General features: G+C 61.7%; 1 protein-coding gene across 1 annotated transcript in view; it reads right to left on the minus strand.

Moving 5' to 3' along the window:
* Positions 1 to 335: 335 nt before the first annotated feature.
* The window catches only part of LOC147662003 (lymphocyte antigen 6E-like), a 143,180-nt gene continuing 126,630 nt past the window's right edge, over positions 336 to 16,885 (minus strand). The window contains exon 3 of the mRNA XM_086951191.1: positions 336 to 521. Within this exon, the coding sequence (XP_086807317.1) occupies positions 343 to 521 (179 nt within the window). The 3' untranslated portion in view covers positions 336 to 342. The remainder of the gene's footprint in view (positions 522 to 16,885) is intronic.

The raw sequence follows: 16,885 nt of genomic DNA on the forward strand, positions 1-16,885 counted from the left end.
CCCCAATGCCTTTTGTACCAATCCTGTCCCAGCTCATACATTTCCTTGCATCAGGGAGTCAGGGCATATCTTCCCTGTTTATACGTTCACTCACCTGACTGACTTCCTGTTCTTCTGTCTGTGTTTTACAATATATGTAGGCGTCCAGCTGTTGCTTTAATTCATAACATCCTATGAGTTAAAACACAACTTTGAACACTACATAAGGTCCTCTGCCCCAGTTTTGAATCAATACTCCCCACTGAAATGTAGACGTTCCATGGAGGTGTCCCCTACGTTCCTTCTTCCCTACTACCCTGCGCGATCCGCAGTGGTCCTGCCTTACCCTCCCTTACCTTACAGTCAGGCTCTGAGCAGGAGTGCACCAACAGCTATGGCCAGGGAGATCACTGTGTAGCTGATTTTCACACTAGTTGCGCCGCTGCGGTTGCACAGGTCTTCATAGCAGCAGTCAGTAGTAGATACAGCGTCGGAGCCTTTAGTGCAAAGTGACTGGCAGGTTTTTGAGATCTTAATCATCCCTGAAAAGACACAGCAGAAAGACTGTTCAGCATACTCAGACCCAAGGTTGTATCACATATTCAGAATCATATTCCTGATTTACTGCCCTATGAACCACAAGTTATCATGCGGTGAGGTCTGTTTTCTCCACATCAGTGGGCAGCCTAAGTTGAAGCAGGCAATTTGATTCATGACATTGATAATCATCACCCAATCAGATCCCACTCTCATCGATGGCCGCTCCAGTAGTTCTCATGCTCATCACTGCTCCTGCACCAGTCAATAACCCAAAATAAAACACCATCAGGATGTAAGCTGCCATTGGTGAGGGAGGAACAATCACAGGTTCTTCCAACATATATGTGAGCAAACTGGCAGTATTTTATGTATTTCAATCAGGTGTAAATCCAAGATTCCAGAATGCTGGAACAGAAGCTGAAAATATATTTGTTACCCAGGCAGGGGTGCTGCTGAAATTTAGAACAGTTGCAATTAATAGGCAAATAGTTTGCGGATGGTCATTTTTTTATTGTCATTGTTTAGCCCGCTCATAAAAATGGACCAACTCAATAGCCAGCTATGCTGCCTACGCATGAAATTATAAATCAAATGTAGTTGGCCAACAGAAATATCTCCAAAGCTCCTCCCAGAAGGTAAAAATCTCTACTGGATCGGAGAGTCTAAGAGAGTGAGTTCTCCGGAGCCCACCTGCACAGACTCCCGGCTCCCATACTCAGCCGCCCGGTGCACAATGCACCCACACAGTAATTCATTACTGTGGCAAGATTCCACCTCATTGGATAGAACTCCTCAATCCAGAGCAAATTCCTAGAATTAGATATTCTGCTACAAACTGCAGCCAAAATATCTTGCTTGCGAATGATGCAACTTGTGAGTCAATAGAAGAGAGTGGAGACCACCAACATGAAAACGTTACATTTTAAATAGGTAGTGAATGTTTGTGAATAAGATCATAAGCCTGCCAGAGAAGAGGTAGTGCAAAGATTGTGCGTGTGCCAGACTAGAGGTAGTGGAAAGATCATGCACATGCCAGACAAGAGGTAGTGGAAAGATCATGCGTGTGCCAGACTAGAGGTAGTGGAAAGATCATGAGCCTGCCAGAGAAGAGGTAGTGCAAAGATTGTGCGTGTGCCAGACTAGAGGTAGTGGCAAGATCATGAGTCTGCCAGACAAGAGGAATGTGGAAAGATCATAAGCCTGCCAGATAAAAGGAAGTGGAAAGATCCTGCGTGTGACAGACAAGAGGTAGTGGACAGATCATAAGCCTGCCAGAGAAGAGGTAGTGGCAAGATCATGTTCCTATATAAACAATGAGATTCTATCAATGTGCTGTGGTGATTATTTTTCAGATTTTATTTTTTGTGTCTAGTGAAATACTAGGCTCTCTCTTAGGTCTAGAAAGACGAGAGCACTATGTGCTTTTTAAAATACCCCTCACACACTAAAAAGTCCTTTAGTGTCATGCTTCATCATAGGGGTCTTCCCGTCCCTCTAGCAGGCCGGGCCGTGCTGCGACCAACGAACTACGCGGGAGCACTTATTTCGTGACAGAAGGCTATGTGTTAGTGTATGGGGTGTCAGTGGAGTGTAGGGACCTAACAAGTGAGTGCAGAGTTTCAAAAAATTAAAAATTCCCTGGCTAGTAGAAAAAACATTTTATTCACTTTTCTAGCTGGGAACGTTAAGAAGGGGATTTTGAGGTAGAGCAATAGCTTGCTACCGAGTCGACATGTTTCGTAAGCAGTCCCCTACTGCTTACTCATCAGGACCATATAGTGATCCCTACTACAGTTTGCTCAGTTCTAAAGTAATAAGCCTACCGTCCTACAAACAAACAGCAAAAATAGGCTGACTGTTTGGGCTTCAGGGCATGAGCTGGCCCAAGTGAAGCATGGTAAATATCAATAAATACCAAAAATATTGACCTATTGCGGTCTCTGTAAAGGAAAACGGGAAAAAGAGAGAGAGCAGCACGGGGGTAGGATTAAGACATTGTTCTTGTACTGGTGATGTAAGTAATAGACTCCGACCTCGAGTCTTTAATAACTTGGCCACGGGGGCAACCACGAATTACAGACAAAAGCCTGTCCTCCTCTCCAGTGCCTGCACTCCTCTCCAGTGCTTGCCCTCCTCTCCAGTGCCTGTCCTCCTCTCCAGTGCCTGCCCTCCTCTCCAGTGCCTGCCCTCCTCTCCAGTGCCTGCCCTCCTCTCCAGTGCCTGCCCTCCTCTCCAGTGCCTGCCCTCCTCTCCAGTGCCTGCCCTCCTCTCCAGTGCCTGCCCTCCCCTCCAGTGCCTGCCCTCCCCTCCAGTGCCTGCCCTCTCCAGTGCCTGCCCTCCTATCCAGTGCCTGTCCTCCTCTCCAGTGCCTGTCCTCCTCTCCAGTGCCTGTCCTTTTCTCCAGTGCCTGCCTGCCCTCCTCTCCAGTGCCTGTCCTCCTCTCCAGTGCCTGTCCTCCTCTCCAGTGCCTGTCCTCCTCTCCAGTGCCTGCCCTCCTCTCCAGTGCCTGCCCTCCTCTCCAGTGCCTGTCCTCCTCTCCAGTGCCTGTCCTCCTCTCCAGTGCCTGTCCTCCTCTCCAGTGCCTGTCCTCCTCTCCAGTGCCTGCCCTCCTCTCCAGTGCCTGCCCTCCTCTCCAGTGCCTGCCCTCCTCTCCAGTGCCTGCCCTCCTCTCCAGTGCCTGCCCTCCTCTCCAGTGCCTGTCCACCTCTCCAGTGCCTGCCCTCCTCTCCAGTGCCTGCCCTCCTCTCCAGTGCCTGCCCTCCTCTCCAGTGCCTGCCCTCCTCTCCAGTGCCTGTCCTCCTCTCCAGTGCCTGTCCACCTCTCCAGTGCCTGCCCACCTCTCCAGTGCCTGTCCTCCTCTCCAGTGCCTGCCCTCCTCTCCAGTGCCTGCCCTCCTCTCCAGTGCCTGTCCTCCTCTCCAGTGCCTGCCCTCCTCTCCAGTGCCTGCCCTCCCCTCCAGTGCCTGCCCTCTCCAGTGCCTGCCCTCTCCAGTGCCTGCCCTCCTATCCAGTGCCTGTCCTCCTCTCCAGTGCCTGTCCTCCTCTCCAGTGCCTGCCTGCCCTCCTCTCCAGTGCCTGTCCTCCTCTCCAGTGCCTGCCCTCCTCTCCAGTGCCTGCCCTCCTCTCCAGTGCCTGCCCTCCTCTCCAGTCCCTGTCCTCCTCTCCAGTGCCTGTCCTCCTCTCCAGTGCCTGTCCTCCTCTCCAGTGCCTGTCCTCCTCTCCAGTGCCTGTCCTCCTCTCCAGTGCCTGTCCTCCTCTCCAGTGCCTGTCCTCCTCTCCAGTGCCTGCCCTCCTCTCCAGTGCCTGCCCTCCTCTCCAGTGCCTGCCCTCCTCTCCAGTGCCTGTCCTCCTCTCCAGTGCCTGCCCACCTCTCCAGTGCCTGCCCTCCTCTCCAGTGCCTGTCCTCCTCACCAGTGCCTGTCCTCCTCTCCAGTGCCTGCCCTCCTCTCCAGTGCCTGCCCTCCTCTCCAGTGCCTGCCCTCCTCTCCAGTGCCTGCCCTCTTCTCCAGTGCCTGCCCTCATCTCCAGTGCCTGTCCTTTTCTCCAGTGCCTGCCTGCCCTCCTCTCCAGTGCCTGCCCTCCTCTCCAGTGCCTGTCCTCCTCTCCAGTGCCTGCCCTCCTCTCCAGTGCCTGCCCTCCTCTCCAGTGCCTGCCCTCCTCTCCAGTGCCTGCCCTCCTCTCCAGTGCCTGTCCTCCTCTCCAGTGCCTGTCCTCTCCAGTGCCTGCCCTCCTCTCCAGTGCCTGCCCTCCTCTCCAGTGCCTGCCCTCCTCTCCAGTGCCTGTCCTCCTCTCCAGTACCTGTCCTTTTCTCCAGTGCCTGCCTGCCCTCCTCTCCAGTGCCTGTCCTCTCCAGTGCCTGTCCTTTTCTCCAGTGCCTACCTGCCCTCCTCTCCAGCGCCTGCCCTCCTCTCCAGCGCCTGCCCTCCTCTCCAGCGCCTGCCCTCCTCTCCAGCGCCTGCCCTCCTCTCCAGCGCCTGCCCTCCTCTCCAGTGCCTGCCCTCCTCTCCAGTGCCTGCCCTCCTCTCCAGTGCCTGTCCTCCTCTCCAGTGCCTGTCCTCCTCTCCAGTGCCTGCCTCCTCCCTTCTTTTCAGTCCCCTCCCCTTTCCTAGTATCCTCCCTGGCTCCCGTGCTCCCCTTTTGGTGTTCCCTTCTAGTTAGCCGTAGTCCGGCTCCTAGTCTTTCAGACTCTGCATTGTGTTGCTCATTGTGGTGAGTGTGTTACCGCGGCCGCACTCCTTTCTGAATCACCCAGCGTTTATTGCTTACCGCTGCTTTGATAAAGTTGGCTCCGCTCCCGCGAGTCATTTCTGTGGCTGTTATCGCCTTTGCTTCTCCTGTCCTCCTCTCCAGTGCCTGTCCTTCTCTCCAGTGCCTGCCCTCCTCTCCAGTGCCTGCCCTCCTCTCCAGTGCCTGCCCTCCTCACCAGTGCCTGTCCTCCTCACCAGTGCCTGCCCTCCTCTCCAGTGCCTGCCCTCCTCTCCAGTGCCTGCCCTCCTCTCCAGTGCCTGTCCTCTCCAGTGCCTGTCCTCCTCTCCAGTGCCTGTCCTCCTCTCCAGTGCCTGCCTGCCCTTCTCTCCAGTGCCTGTCCTCCTCTCCAGTGCCTGCCTGCCCTCCTCTCCAGTGCCTGTCCTCCTCTCCAGTGCCAGCCTGTCCTCCTCTCCAGTGCCTGTCCTCCTCTCCAGTGCCTGTCCTCCTCTCCAGTGCCTGTCCTCCTCTCCAGTGCCTGTCCTCCTCTCCAGTGCCTGTCCTCCTCTCCAGTGCCTGTCCTCCTCTCCAGTGCCTGTCCTTTTCTCCAGTGCCTGCCTGCCCTCCTCTCCAGTGCCTGCCCTCCTCTCCAGTGCCTGTCCTCCTCTCCAGTGCCTGTCCTCCTCTCCAGTGCCTGTCCTCCTCTCCAGTGCCTGCCCTCCTCTCCAGTGCCTGCCCTCCTCTCCAGTGCCTGCCCTCCTCTCCAGTGCCTGCCCTCCTCTCCAGTGGCTGCCCTCCTCTCCAGTGCCTGCCCTCCTCTCCAGTGCCTGCCCTCCTCTCCAGTGCCTGTCCTCCTCTCCAGTGCCTGCCCTCCTCTCCAGTGCCTGTCCTCCGGTGCTTGCCTGTCCTCCTCTCCAGTGCCTGTCCTCCTCTCCAGTGCCTGTCCTCCTCTCCAGTGCCTGCCTGCCCTCCTCTCCAGTGCCTGCCCTCCTCTCCAGTGCCTGCCCTCCTCTCCAGTGCCTGCCCTCCTCTCCAGTGCCTGCCCTTCTCTCCAGTGCCTGTCCTCTCCAGTGCCTGCCCTCCTCTCCAGTGCCTGCCCTCCTCTCCAGTGCCTGCCCTCCTCTCCAGTGCCTGCCCTCCTCTCCAGTGCCTGCCCTCCTCTCCAGTGCCTGCCCTCCTCTCCAGTGCCTGCCCTCCTCTCCAGTGCCTGCCCTCCTCTCCAGTGCCTGTCCTCCTCTCCAGTGCCAGTCCTTTTCTCCGGTGCTTGCCTGCCCTCCTCTCCAGTGCCTGCCCTCCTCTCCAGTGCCTGCCCTCCTCTCCAGTGCCTGCCCTTCTCTCCAGTGCCTGCCCTTCTCTCCAGTGCCTGTCCTCCTCTCCAGTGCCTGTCCTCCTCTCCAGTGCCTGCCCTCCTCTCCAGTGCCTGCCCTTCTCTCCAGTGCCTGTCCTCCTCTCCAGTGCCTGTCCTCTCCAGTGCCTGCCCTCCTCTCCAGTGCCTGCCCTCCTCTCCAGTGCCTGCCCTCCTCTCCAGTGCCTGCCCTCCTCTCCAGTGCCTGCCCTCCTCTCCAGTGCCTGTCCTCCTCTCCAGTGCCTGTCCTCCTCTCCAGTGCCTGTCCTTTTCTCCAGTGCCTGCCTGCCCTCCTCTCCAGTGCCTGCCCTCCTCTCCAGTGCCTGCCCTTCTCTCCAGTGCCTGTCCTCCTCTCCAGTGCCTGCCTGCCCTCCTCTCCAGTGCCTGTCCTCCTCTCCAGTGCCTGCCCTCCTCTCCAGTGCCTGCCCTCCTCTCCAGTGCCTGCCTGCCCTCCTCTCCAGTGCCTGTCCTCCTCTCCAGTGCCTGCACTCCTCTCCAGTGCCTGCCTGCCCTCCGCTCTAGTGCCTGCCTGCCCTCCGCTCCAGTGCCTGCCTGCCCTCCTCTCCAGTGCCTGTCCTCTCCAGTGCCTGCCCTCCTCTCCAGTGCCTGCCCTCCTCTCCAGTGCCTGCCCTTCTCTCCAGTGCCTGTCCTCCTCTCCAGTGCCTGCCCTTCTCTCCAGTGCCTGCCCTTCTCTCCAGTGCCTGCCCTTCTCTCCAGTGCCTGTCCTCCTCTCCAGTGCCTGTCCTCCTCTCCAGTGCATGTCCTCCTCACCAGTGCCTGCCCTCCTCTCCAGTGCCTGTCCTCCTCACCAGTGCCTGTCCTCCTCACCAGTGCCTGTCCTCCTCACCAGTGCCTGTCCTCCTCACCAGTGCCTGTCCTCCTCACCAGTGCCTGCCCTCCTCTCCAGTGCCTGTCCTCCTCACCAGTGCCTGCCCTCCTCTCCAGTGCCTGCCCTCCTCTCCAGTGCCTGCCCTCCTCTCCAGTGCCTGCCCTCCTCTCCAGTGCCTGCCCTCCTCTCCAGTGCCTGCCCTCCTCTCCAGTGCCTGCCCTCCTCTCCAGTGCCTGTCCTCCTCTCCAGTGCCAGTCCTTTTCTCCGGTGCTTGCCTGCCCTCCTCTCCAGTGCCTGCCCTCTCCAGTGCCTGCCCTCCTCTCCAGTGCCTGCCCTTCTCTCCAGTGCCTGCCCTTCTCTCCAGTGCCTGTCCTCCTCTCCAGTGCCTGTCCTCCTCTCCAGTGCCTGTCCTCTTCTCCAGTGCCTGCCCTTCTCTCCAGTGCCTGTCCTCCTCTCCAGTGCCTGTCCTCTCCAGTGCCTGCCCTCCTCTCCAGTGCCTGCCCTCCTCTCCAGTGCCTGCCCTCCTCTCCAGTGCCTGCCCTCCTCTCCAGTGCCTGCCCTCCTCTCCAGTGCCTGCCCTCCTCTCCAGTGCCTGTCCTCCTCTCCAGTGCCTGTCCTCCTCTCCAGTGCCTGTCCTCCTCTCCAGTGCCTGTCCTTTTCTCCAGTGCCTGCCTGCCCTCCTCTCCAGTGCCTGCCCTCCTCTCCAGTGCCTGCCCTTCTCTCCAGTGCCTGTCCTCCTCTCCAGTGCCTGCCTGCCCTCCTCTCCAGTGCCTGTCCTCCTCTCCAGTGCCTGCCCTCCTCTCCAGTGCCTGCCCTCCTCTCCAGTGCCTGCCCTCCTCTCCAGTGCCTGCCCTCCTCTCCAGTGCCTGCCCTCCTCTCCAGTGCCTGCCCTCCTCTCCAGTGCCTGCCCTTCTCTCCAGTGCCTGTCCTCCTCTCCAGTGCCTGCCCTCCTCTCCAGTGCCTGCCCTCCTCTCCAGTGCCTGCCCTCCTCTCCAGTGCCTGCCCTCCTCTCCAGTGCCTGTCCTCCTCTCCAGTGCCTGTCCTCCTCTCCAGTGCCTGTCCTCCTCTCCAGTGCCTGTCCTCCTCTCCAGTGCCTGTCCTCCTCTCCAGTGCCTGTCCTCCTCCCCAGTGCCTGTCCTCCTCCCCAGTGCCTGTCCTCCTCCCCAGTGCCTGTCCTTTTCTCCGGTGCCTGCCTGTCCTCCTCTCCAGTGCCTGTCCTCCTCTCCAGTGCCTGTCCTTTTCTCCAGTGCCTGCCCTCCTCTCCAGTGCCTGCCCTCCTCTCCAGTGCCTGCCCTCCTCTCCAGTGCCTGTCCTCCTCTCCAGTGCCTGCCCTCCTCTCCAGTGCCTGTCCTCCTCTCCAGTGCCTGTCCTCCTCTCCAGTGCCTGTCCTCTCCAGTGCCTGCCCTCCTCTCCAGTGCCTGTCCTCCTCTCCAGTGCCTGCCCTCCTCTCCAGTGCCTGTCCTCCTCTCCAGTGCCTGTCCTCCTCTCCAGTGCCTGTCCTCCTCTCCAGTGCCTGCCCTCCTCTCCAGTGCCTGTCCTCCTCTCCAGTGCCTGTCCTCCTCTCCAGTGCCTGCCCTCCTCTCCAGTGCCTGTCCTCCTCTCCAGTGCCTGTCCTCCTCTCCAGTGCCTGTCCTCCTCTCCAGTGCCTGTCCTCCTCTCCAGTGCCTGCACTCCTCTCCAGTGCCTGCCTGCCCTCCGCTCTAGTGCCTGCCTGCCCTCCGCTCCAGTGCCTGCCTGCCCTCCTCTCCAGTGCCTGTCCTCTCCAGTGCCTGCCCTCCTCTCCAGTGCCTGCCCTTCTCTCCAGTGCCTGTCCTCCTCTCCAGTGCCTGTCCTCCTCTCCAGTGCCTGTCCTCCTCTCCAGTGCCTGTCCTCCTCTCCAGTGCCTGTCCTCCTCTCCAGTGCCTGTCCTCCTCTCCAGTGCCTGTCCTCCTCTCCAGTGCCTGTCCTCCTCACCAGTGCCTGTCCTCCTCACCAGTGCCTGTCCTCCTCACCAGTGCCTGTCCTCCTCACCAGTGCCTGCCCTCCTCTCCAGTGCCTGTCCTCCTCTCCAGTGCCTGCCCTCCTCTCCAGTGCCTGCCCTCCTCTCCAGTGCCTGTCCTCCTCTCCAGTGCCTGTCCTCCTCTCCAGTGCCTGCCCTCCTCTCCAGTGCCTGCCCTTCTCTCCAGTGCCTGCCCTTCTCTCCAGTGCCTGTCCTCCTCACCAGTGCCTGTCCTCCTCACCAGTGCCTGTCCTCCTCTCCAGTGCCTGTCCTCCTCTCCAGTGCCTGCCCTCCTCTCCAGTGCCTGTCCTCCTCTCCAGTGCCTGCCCTTCTCTCCAGTGCCTGTCCTTCTCTCCAGTGCCTGTCCTCCTCTCCAGTGCCTGCCTGCCCTCCTCTCCAGTGCCTGTCCTCCTCTCCAGTGCCTGCCTGCCCTCCTCTCCAGTGCCTGCCCTCCTCTCCAGTGCCTGCCCTCCTCTCCAGTGCCTGCCCTCCTCTCCAGTGCCTGTCCTCCTCTCCAGTGCCTGCCCTCCTCTCCAGTGCCTGTCCTCCTCTCCAGTGCCTGTCCTCCTCTCCAGTGCCTGTCCTCCTCTCCAGTGCCTGTCCTCCTCTCCAGTGCCTGTCCTCCTCTCCAGTGCCTGTCCTTCTCTCCAGTGCTTGCCCTCCTCTCCAGTGCCTGCCCTTCTCTCCAGTGCCTGTCCTCCTCTCCAGTGCCTGTCCTCCTCTCCAGTGCCTGTCCTCCTCTCCAGTGCCTGTCCTCCTCTCCAGTGCCTGCCCTCCTCTCCAGTGCCTGCCCTTCTCTCCAGTGCCTGCCCTTCTCTCCAGTGCCTGTCCTCCTCTCCAGTGCCTGTCCTCTCCAGTGCCTGCCCTCCTCTCCAGTGCCTGCCCTCCTCTCCAGTGCCTGCCCTCCTCTCCAGTGCCTGCCCTCCTCTCCAGTGCCTGCCCTCCTCTCCAGTGCCTGTCCTCCTCTCCAGTGCCTGTCCTCCTCTCCAGTGCCTGTCCTTTTCTCCAGTGCCTGCCTGCCTCCTCTCCAGTGCCTGTCCTCCTCTCCAGTGCCTGTCCTCCTCTCCAGTGCCTGCCTGCTCTCCTCTCCAGTGCCTGCCTGCTCTCCTCTCCAGTGCCTGCCTGCTCTCCTCTCCAGTGCCTGCCTGCCCTCCTCTCCAGTGCCTGCCCTCCTCTCCAGTGCCTGCCCTCCTCTCCAGTGCCTGCCCTCCTCTCCAGTGCCTGTCCTCCTCTCCAGTGCCTGTCCTCCTCTCCAGTGCCTGTCCTCCTCTCCAGTGCCTGTCCTCCTCTCCAGTGCCTGTCCTCCTCTCCAGTGCCTGCCTGCCCTCCTCTCCAGTGCCTGTCCTCCTCTCCAGTGCCTGCCTGTCCTCCTCTCCAGTGCCTGTCCTGTTCTCCAGTGCCTGTCCTTTTCTCCAGTGCCTGCCTGCCTCCTCTCCAGTGCCTGTCCTCCTCTCCAGTGCCTGTCCTCCTCTCCAGTGCCTGCCTGCTCTCCTCTCCAGTGCCTGCCTGCTCTCCTCTCCAGTGCCTGCCTGCCCTCCTCTCCAGTGCCTGTCCTCCTCTCCAGTGCCTGTCCTCCTCTCCAGTGCCTGTCCTCCTCTCCAGTGCCTGCCCTCCTGCCCTCCTCTCCAGTGCCTGTCCTCCTCTCCAGTGCCTGTCCTCCTCTCCAGTGCCTGTCCTCCTCTCCAGTGCCTGCCTGCTCTCCTCTCCAGTGCCTGCCTGCCCTCCTCTCCAGTGCCTGCCCTCCTCTCCAGTGCCTGCCCTCCTCTCCAGTGCCTGCCCTCCTCTCCAGTGCCTGTCCTCCTCTCCAGTGCCTGTCCTCCTCTCCAGTGTCCTCCTCACCAGTGCCTGTCCTCTCCAGTGCCTGCCCTCCTCTCCAGTGCCTGCCCTTCTCTCCAGTGCCTGCCCTCCTCTCCAGTGCCTGTCCTCCTCTCCAGTGCCTGTCCTCCTCTCCAGTGCCTGTCCTCCTCTCCATTGCCTGCCCTCCTCTCAAGTGCCTGTCCTTCTCTCCAGTGCCTGCCCTCCTCTCCAGTGCCTGCCCTCCTCACCAGTGCCTGTCCTCCTCACCAGTGCCTGTCCTCCTCACCAGTGCCTGTCCTCCTCACCAGTGCTTGTCCTCCTCACCAGTGCCTGTCCTCCTCACCAGTGCCTGTCATCTCCAGTGCCTGCCCTCCTCTCAAGTGCCTGCCCTCCTCTCCAGTGCCTGCCCTCCTCTCCAGTGCCTGCCCTCCTCTCCAGTGCCTGTCCTCCTCTCCAGTGCCTGTCCTCCTCTCCAGTGTCCTCCTCACCAGTGCCTGTCCTCCTCACCAGTGCCTGTCCTCTCCAGTGCCTGCCCTCCTCTCCAGTGCCTGCCCTCCTCTCCAGTGCCTGTCCTCCTCTCCAGTGCTTGTCCTCCTCTCCAGTGCCTGTCCTCCTCTCCAGTGCCTGTCCTCCTCTCCAGTGCCTGTCCTCTCCAGTGCCTGTCCTCTCCAGTGCCTGTCCTCTCCAGTGCCTGCCCTCCTCTCCAGTGCCTGTCCTCCTCACCAGTGCCTGCCCTCCTCTCCAGTGCCTGCCCTCCTCTCCAGTGCCTGTCCTCCTCACCAGTGCCTGTCCTCCTCACCAGTGCCTGTCCTCCTCACCAGTGCCTGTCCTCCTCACCAGTGCCTGCCCTCCTCTCCAGTGCCTGTCCTCCTCTCCAGTGCCTGCCCTCCTCTCCAGTGCCTGTCCTCCTCTCCAGTGCCTGTCCTCCTCTCCAGTGCCTGTCCTCCTCACCAGTGCCTGCCCTCCTCTCCAGTGCCTGTCCTCCTCTCCAGTGCCTGTCCTCCTCTCCAGTGCCTGTCCTCCTCTCCAGTGCCTGTCCTCCTCTCCAGTGCCTGTCCTCCTCTCCAGTGCCTGTCCTTTTCTCCAGTGCCTGCCTGCCCTCCTCTCCAGTGCCTGTCCTCCTCTCCAGTACCTGCCCTCCTCTCCAGTGCCTGTCCTCCTCTCCAGTGCCTGTCCTCCTCTCCAGTGCCTGCCCTCCTCACCAGTGCCTGTCCTCCTCACCAGTGCCTGTCCTCCTCACCAGTGCCTGTCCTCTCCAGTGCCTGTCCTCCTCTCCAGTGCCTGTCCTCCTCTCCAGTGCCTGTCCTCCTCTCCAGTGCCTGTCCTCCTCTCCAGTGCCTGTCCTCCTCTCCAGTGCCTGTCCTCCTCTCCAGTGCCTGTCCTTTTCTCCAGTGCCTGCCTGCCCTCCTCTCCAGTGCCTGTCCTCCTCTCCAGTACCTGCCCTCCTCTCCAGTGCCTGCCCTCCTCTCCAGTGCCTGCCCTCCTCTCCAGTGCCTGTCCTCCTCTCCAGTGCCTGTCCTCCTCTCCAGTGCCTGTCCTCCTCTCCAGTGCCTGCCTGTCCTCCTCTCCAGTGCCTGTCCTCCTCTCCAGTGCCTGCCCTCCTCTCCAGTGCCTGCCCTCCTCTCCAGTGCCTGTCCTCCTCTCCAGTGCCTGTCCTTTTCTCCAGTGCCTGCCTGTCCTCCTCTCCAGTGCCTGTCCTCTCCAGTGCCTGTCCTCCTCTCCAGTGCCTGTCCTTTTCTCCAGTGCCTGCCTGCCCTCCTCTCCAGTGCCTGCCCTCCTCTCCAGTGCCTATCCTCCTCACCAGTGCCTGTCCTCCTCACCAGTGCCTGTCCTCCTCACCAGTGCCTGTCCTCTCCAGTGCCTGCCCTCCTCTCCAGTGCCTGCCCTCCTCTCCAGTGCCTGCCCTCCTCACCAGTGCCTGTCCTCCTCTCCAGTGCCTGCCCTCCTCTCCAGTGCCTGCCCTCCTCTCCAGTGCCTGTCCTCCTCTCCAGTGCCTGTCCTCCTCTCCAGTGCCTGTCCTCCTCTCCAGTGCCTGTCCTCCTCTCCAGTGCCTGTCCTCCTCTCCAGTGCCTGTCCTCCTCTCCAGTGCCTGTCCTCCTCTCCAGTGCCTGCCTGCCCTCCTCTCCAATGCCTGTCCTTTTCTCCAGTGCCTGCCCTCCTCTCCAGTGCCTGTCCTCCTCTCCAGTGAATGCCCTCCTCTCCAGTGCCTGCCCTCCTCTCCAGTGCCTGCCCTCCTCTCCAGTGCCTGCCCTCCTCTCCAGTGCCAGCCCTCCTCTCCAGTGCCAGCCCTCCTCTCCAGTGCCTGCCCTCCTCTCCAGTGCCTGCCCTCCTCTCCAGTGCCTGCCCTCCTCTCCAGTGCCTGCCCTCCTCACCAGTGCCTGTCCTCCTCTCCAGTGCCTGCCCTCCTCTCCAGTGCCTGCCCTCCTCTCCAGTGCCTGTCCTCCTCTCCAGTGCCTGTCCTCCTCTCCAGTGCCTGTCCTCCTCTCCAGTGCCTGTCCTCCTCTCCAGTGCCTGTCCTCCTCTCCAGTGCCTGTCCTCCTCTCCAGTGCCTGCCTGCCCTCCTCTCCAATGCCTGTCCTTTTCTCCAGTGCCTGCCCTCCTCTCCAGTACCTGCCCTCCTCTCCAGTGCCTGTCCTCCTCTCCAGTGCCTGCCCTCCTCTCCAGTGCCTGTCCTCCTCTTCAGTGCCTGTCCTTTTCTCCAGTGCCTGCCTGCCCTCCTCTCCAGTGCCTGTCCTCCTCTCCAGTCCCTGTCCTCCTCTCCAGTGCCTACCCTCCTCTCCAGTGCCTACCCTCCTCTCCAGTGCCTGCCCTCCTCTCCAGTTCCTGTCCTCCTCTCCAGTTCCTGTCCTCCTCTCCAGGGCCTGTCCTCCTCTCCAGGGCCTGTCCTCCTCTCCAGGGCCTGTCCTCCTCTCCAGGGCCTGTCCTCCTCTCCAGGGCCTGTCCTCCTCTCCAGGGCCTGTCCTCCTCTCCAGGGCCTGTCCTCCTCTCCAGGGCCTGTCCTCCTCTCCAGGGCCTGTCCTTTTCTCCAGTGCCTGCCTGCCCTCCTCTCCAGTGCCTGTCCTCCTCTCCAGTGCCTGTCCTTTTCTCCAGTGCCTGCCTGCCCTCCTCTCCAGTGCCTGTCCTCCTCTCCAGTACCTGCCCTCCTCTCCAGTGCCTGTCCTCCTCTCCAGTGCCTGTCCTCCTCTCCAGTGCCTGCCCTCCTCTCCAGTGCCTGCCCTCCTCTCCAGTGCCTGCCCTCCTCTCCAGTGCCTGCCCTCCTCTCCAGTGCCTGCCCTCCTCTCCAGTGCCTGTCCTCCTCTCCAGTGCCTGTCCTTTTCTCCAGTGCCTGCCTGTCCTCCTCTCCAGTGCCTGTCCTCTCCAGTGCCTGTCCTCCTCTCCAGTGCCTGTCCTTTTCTCCAGTGCCTGCCTGCCCTCCTCTCCAGTGCCTGCCCTCCTCTCCAGTGCCTGTCCTCCTCACCAGTGCCTGTCCTCCTCACCAGTGCCTGTCCTCCTCACCAGTGCCTGTCCTCCTCACCAGTGCCTGTCCTCCTCACCAGTGCCTGTCCTCCTCACCAGTGCCTGTCCTCCTCTCCAGTGCCTGCCCTCCTCTCCAGTGCCTGTCCTCCTCACCAGTGCCTGTCCTCACCAGTGCCTGTCCTCCTCTCCAGTGCCTGCCCTCCTCTCCAGTGCCTGCCCTCCTCTCCAGTGCCTGCCCTCCTCTCCAGTGCCTGCCCTCCTCTCCAGTGCCTGTCCTCCTCACCAGTGCCTGTCCTCCTCACCAGTGCCTGTCCTCCTCACCAGTGCCTGTCGTCCTCTCCAGTGCCTGCCCTCCTCTCCAGTGCCTGTCCTCCTCACCAGTGCCTGCCCTCCTCTCCAGTGCCTGCCCTCCTCTCCAGTGCCTGCCCTCCTCTCCAGTGCCTGCCCTCCTCTCCAGTGCCTGCCCTCCTCTCCAGTGCCTGTCCTCCTCACCAGTGCCTGTCCTCCTCACCAGTGCCTGTCCTCTCCAGTGCCTGTCCTCCTCTCCAGTGCCTGTCCTCCTCTCCAGTGCCTGTCCTCCTCTCCAGTGCCTGCCTGCTGTCCTCTCCAGTGCCTGCCCTCCTCTCCAGTGCCTGTCCTCCTCTCCAGTGCCTGTCCTCCTCTCCAGTGCCTGTCCTCCTCACCAGTGCCTGTCCTCTCCAGTGCCTGTCCTCCTCTCCAGTGCCTGTCCTCCTCTCCAGTGCCTGCCTGCCCTCCTCTCCAGTGCCTGTCCTCTCCGGTGCCTGTCCTCCTCTCCAGTGCCTGTCCTTTTCTCCAGTGCCTGCCTGCCCTCCTCTCCAGTGCCTGTCCTCTCCGGTGCCTGCCCTCCTCTCCAGTGCCTGTCCTCCTCACCAGTGCCTGTCCTCCTCACCAGTGCCTGTCCTCTCCAGTGCCTGCCCTCCTCTCCAGTGCCTGTCCTCCTCACCAGTGCCTGTCCTCCTCTCCAGTGCCTGCCCTCCTCTCCAGTGCCTGCCCTCCTCTCCAGTGCCTGCCCTCCTCTCCAGTGCCTGTCCTCCTCACCAGTGCCTGTCCTCTCCAGTGCCTGCCCTCCTCACCAGTGCCTGTCCTCCTCACCAGTGCCTGTCCTCCTCACCAGTGCCTGTCCTCCTCTCCAGTGCCTGCCCTCCTCACCAGTGCCTGCCCTCCTCACCAGTGCCTGTCCTCCTCACCAGTGCCTGTCCTCCTCACCAGTGCCTGTCCTCCTCTCCAGTGCCTGTCCTCCTCTCCAGTGCCTGTCCTCCTCTCCAGTGCCTGCCCTCCTCTCCAGTGCCTGCCCTCCTCTCCAGTGCCTGTCCTCCTCACCAGTGCCTGTCCTCCTCACCAGTGCCTGTCCTCCTCACCAGTGCCTGTCCTCTCCAGTGCCTGCCCTCCTCTCCAGTGCCTGCTGTCCTCTCCAGTGCCTGCCCTCCTCTCCAGTGTCTGTCCTCCTCACCAGTGCCTGTCCTCCTCTCCAGTGCCTGCCCTCCTCTCCAGTGCCTGTCCTCCTCACCAGTGCCTGTCCTCCTCTCCAGTGCCTGTCCTCTCCAGTGCCTGCCCTCCTCTCCAGTGCCTGCCCTCCTCTCCAGTGCCTGCCCTCCTCTCCAGTGCCTGCCCTCCTCTCCAGTGCCGGCCCTTCTCTCCAGTGCCTCTCCTCCTCTCCAGTGCCTGCCCTCCTCTCCAGTGCCTGTCCTCCTCTCCAGTGCCTGTCCTCCTCACCAGTGCCTGTCCTCCTCACCAGTGCCTGCCCTCCTCTCCAGTGCCTGCCCTCCTCTCCAGTGACTGTCCTCCTATCCAGTGCCTGTCCTCCTCTCCAGTGCCTGCCCTCCTCTCCAGTGCCTGCCCTCCTCTCCAGTGCCTGTCCTCCTCTCCAGTACCTGTCCTTTTCTCCAGTGCCTGCCTGCCCTCCTCTCCAGTGCCTGTCCTTTTCTCCAGTGCCTACCTGCCCTCCTCTCCAGCGCCTGCCCTCCTCTCCAGCGCCTGCCCTCCTCTCCAGCGCCTGCCCTCCTCTCCAGTGCCTGCCCTCCTCTCCAGTGCCTGCCCTCCTCTCCAGTGCCTGCCTGCCCTCCTCTCCAGTGCCTGCCTGCCCTCCTCTCCAGTGCCTGTCCTCCTCTCCAGTGCCTGCCCTCCTCTCCAGTGCCTGCCCTCCTCTCCAGTGCCTGCCCTCCTCTCCAGTGCCTGCCCTCCTCTCCAGTGCCTGTCCTCCTCTCCAGTGCCTGTCCTCCTCTCCAGTGCCTGTCCTCCTCTCCAGTGCCTGTCCTCCTCTCCAGTGCCTGCACTCCTCTCCAGTGCCTGCACTCCTCTCCAGTGCCTGCCTGCCCTCCGCTCTAGTGCCTGCCTGCTGTCCTCTCCAGTGCCTGCCCTCCTCTCCAGTGCCTGCCCTTCTCTCCAGTGCCTGCCCTTCTCTCCAGTGCCTGTCCTCCTCTCCAGTGCCTGTCCTCCTCTCCAGTGCCTGCCTGCCCTCCTCTCCAGTGCCTGCCTGCCCTTCTCTCCAGTGCCTGCCCTTCTCTCCAGTGCCTGCCCTCCTCTCCAGTGCCTGTCCTCCTCTCCAGTGCCTGTCCTCCTCTCCAGTGCCTGCCTGCCCTCCTCTCCAGTGCCTGCCTGCCCTCCTCTCCAGTGCCTGCCTGTCCTCCTCTCCAGTGCCTGCCCTCCTCTCCAGTGCCTGTCCTCCTCTCCAGTGCCTGTCCTCCTCTCCAGTGCCTGCCCTACTGCCCTCCTCTCCAGTGCCTGCCCTCCTGCCCTCCTCTCCAGTGCCTGTCCTC

Source organism: Lissotriton vulgaris, unplaced genomic scaffold, assembly GCF_964263255.1.
Source record: "Lissotriton vulgaris unplaced genomic scaffold, aLisVul1.2 SCAFFOLD_2262, whole genome shotgun sequence".
NCBI classification, from domain to species: Eukaryota; Metazoa; Chordata; class Amphibia; order Caudata; family Salamandridae; genus Lissotriton; species Lissotriton vulgaris.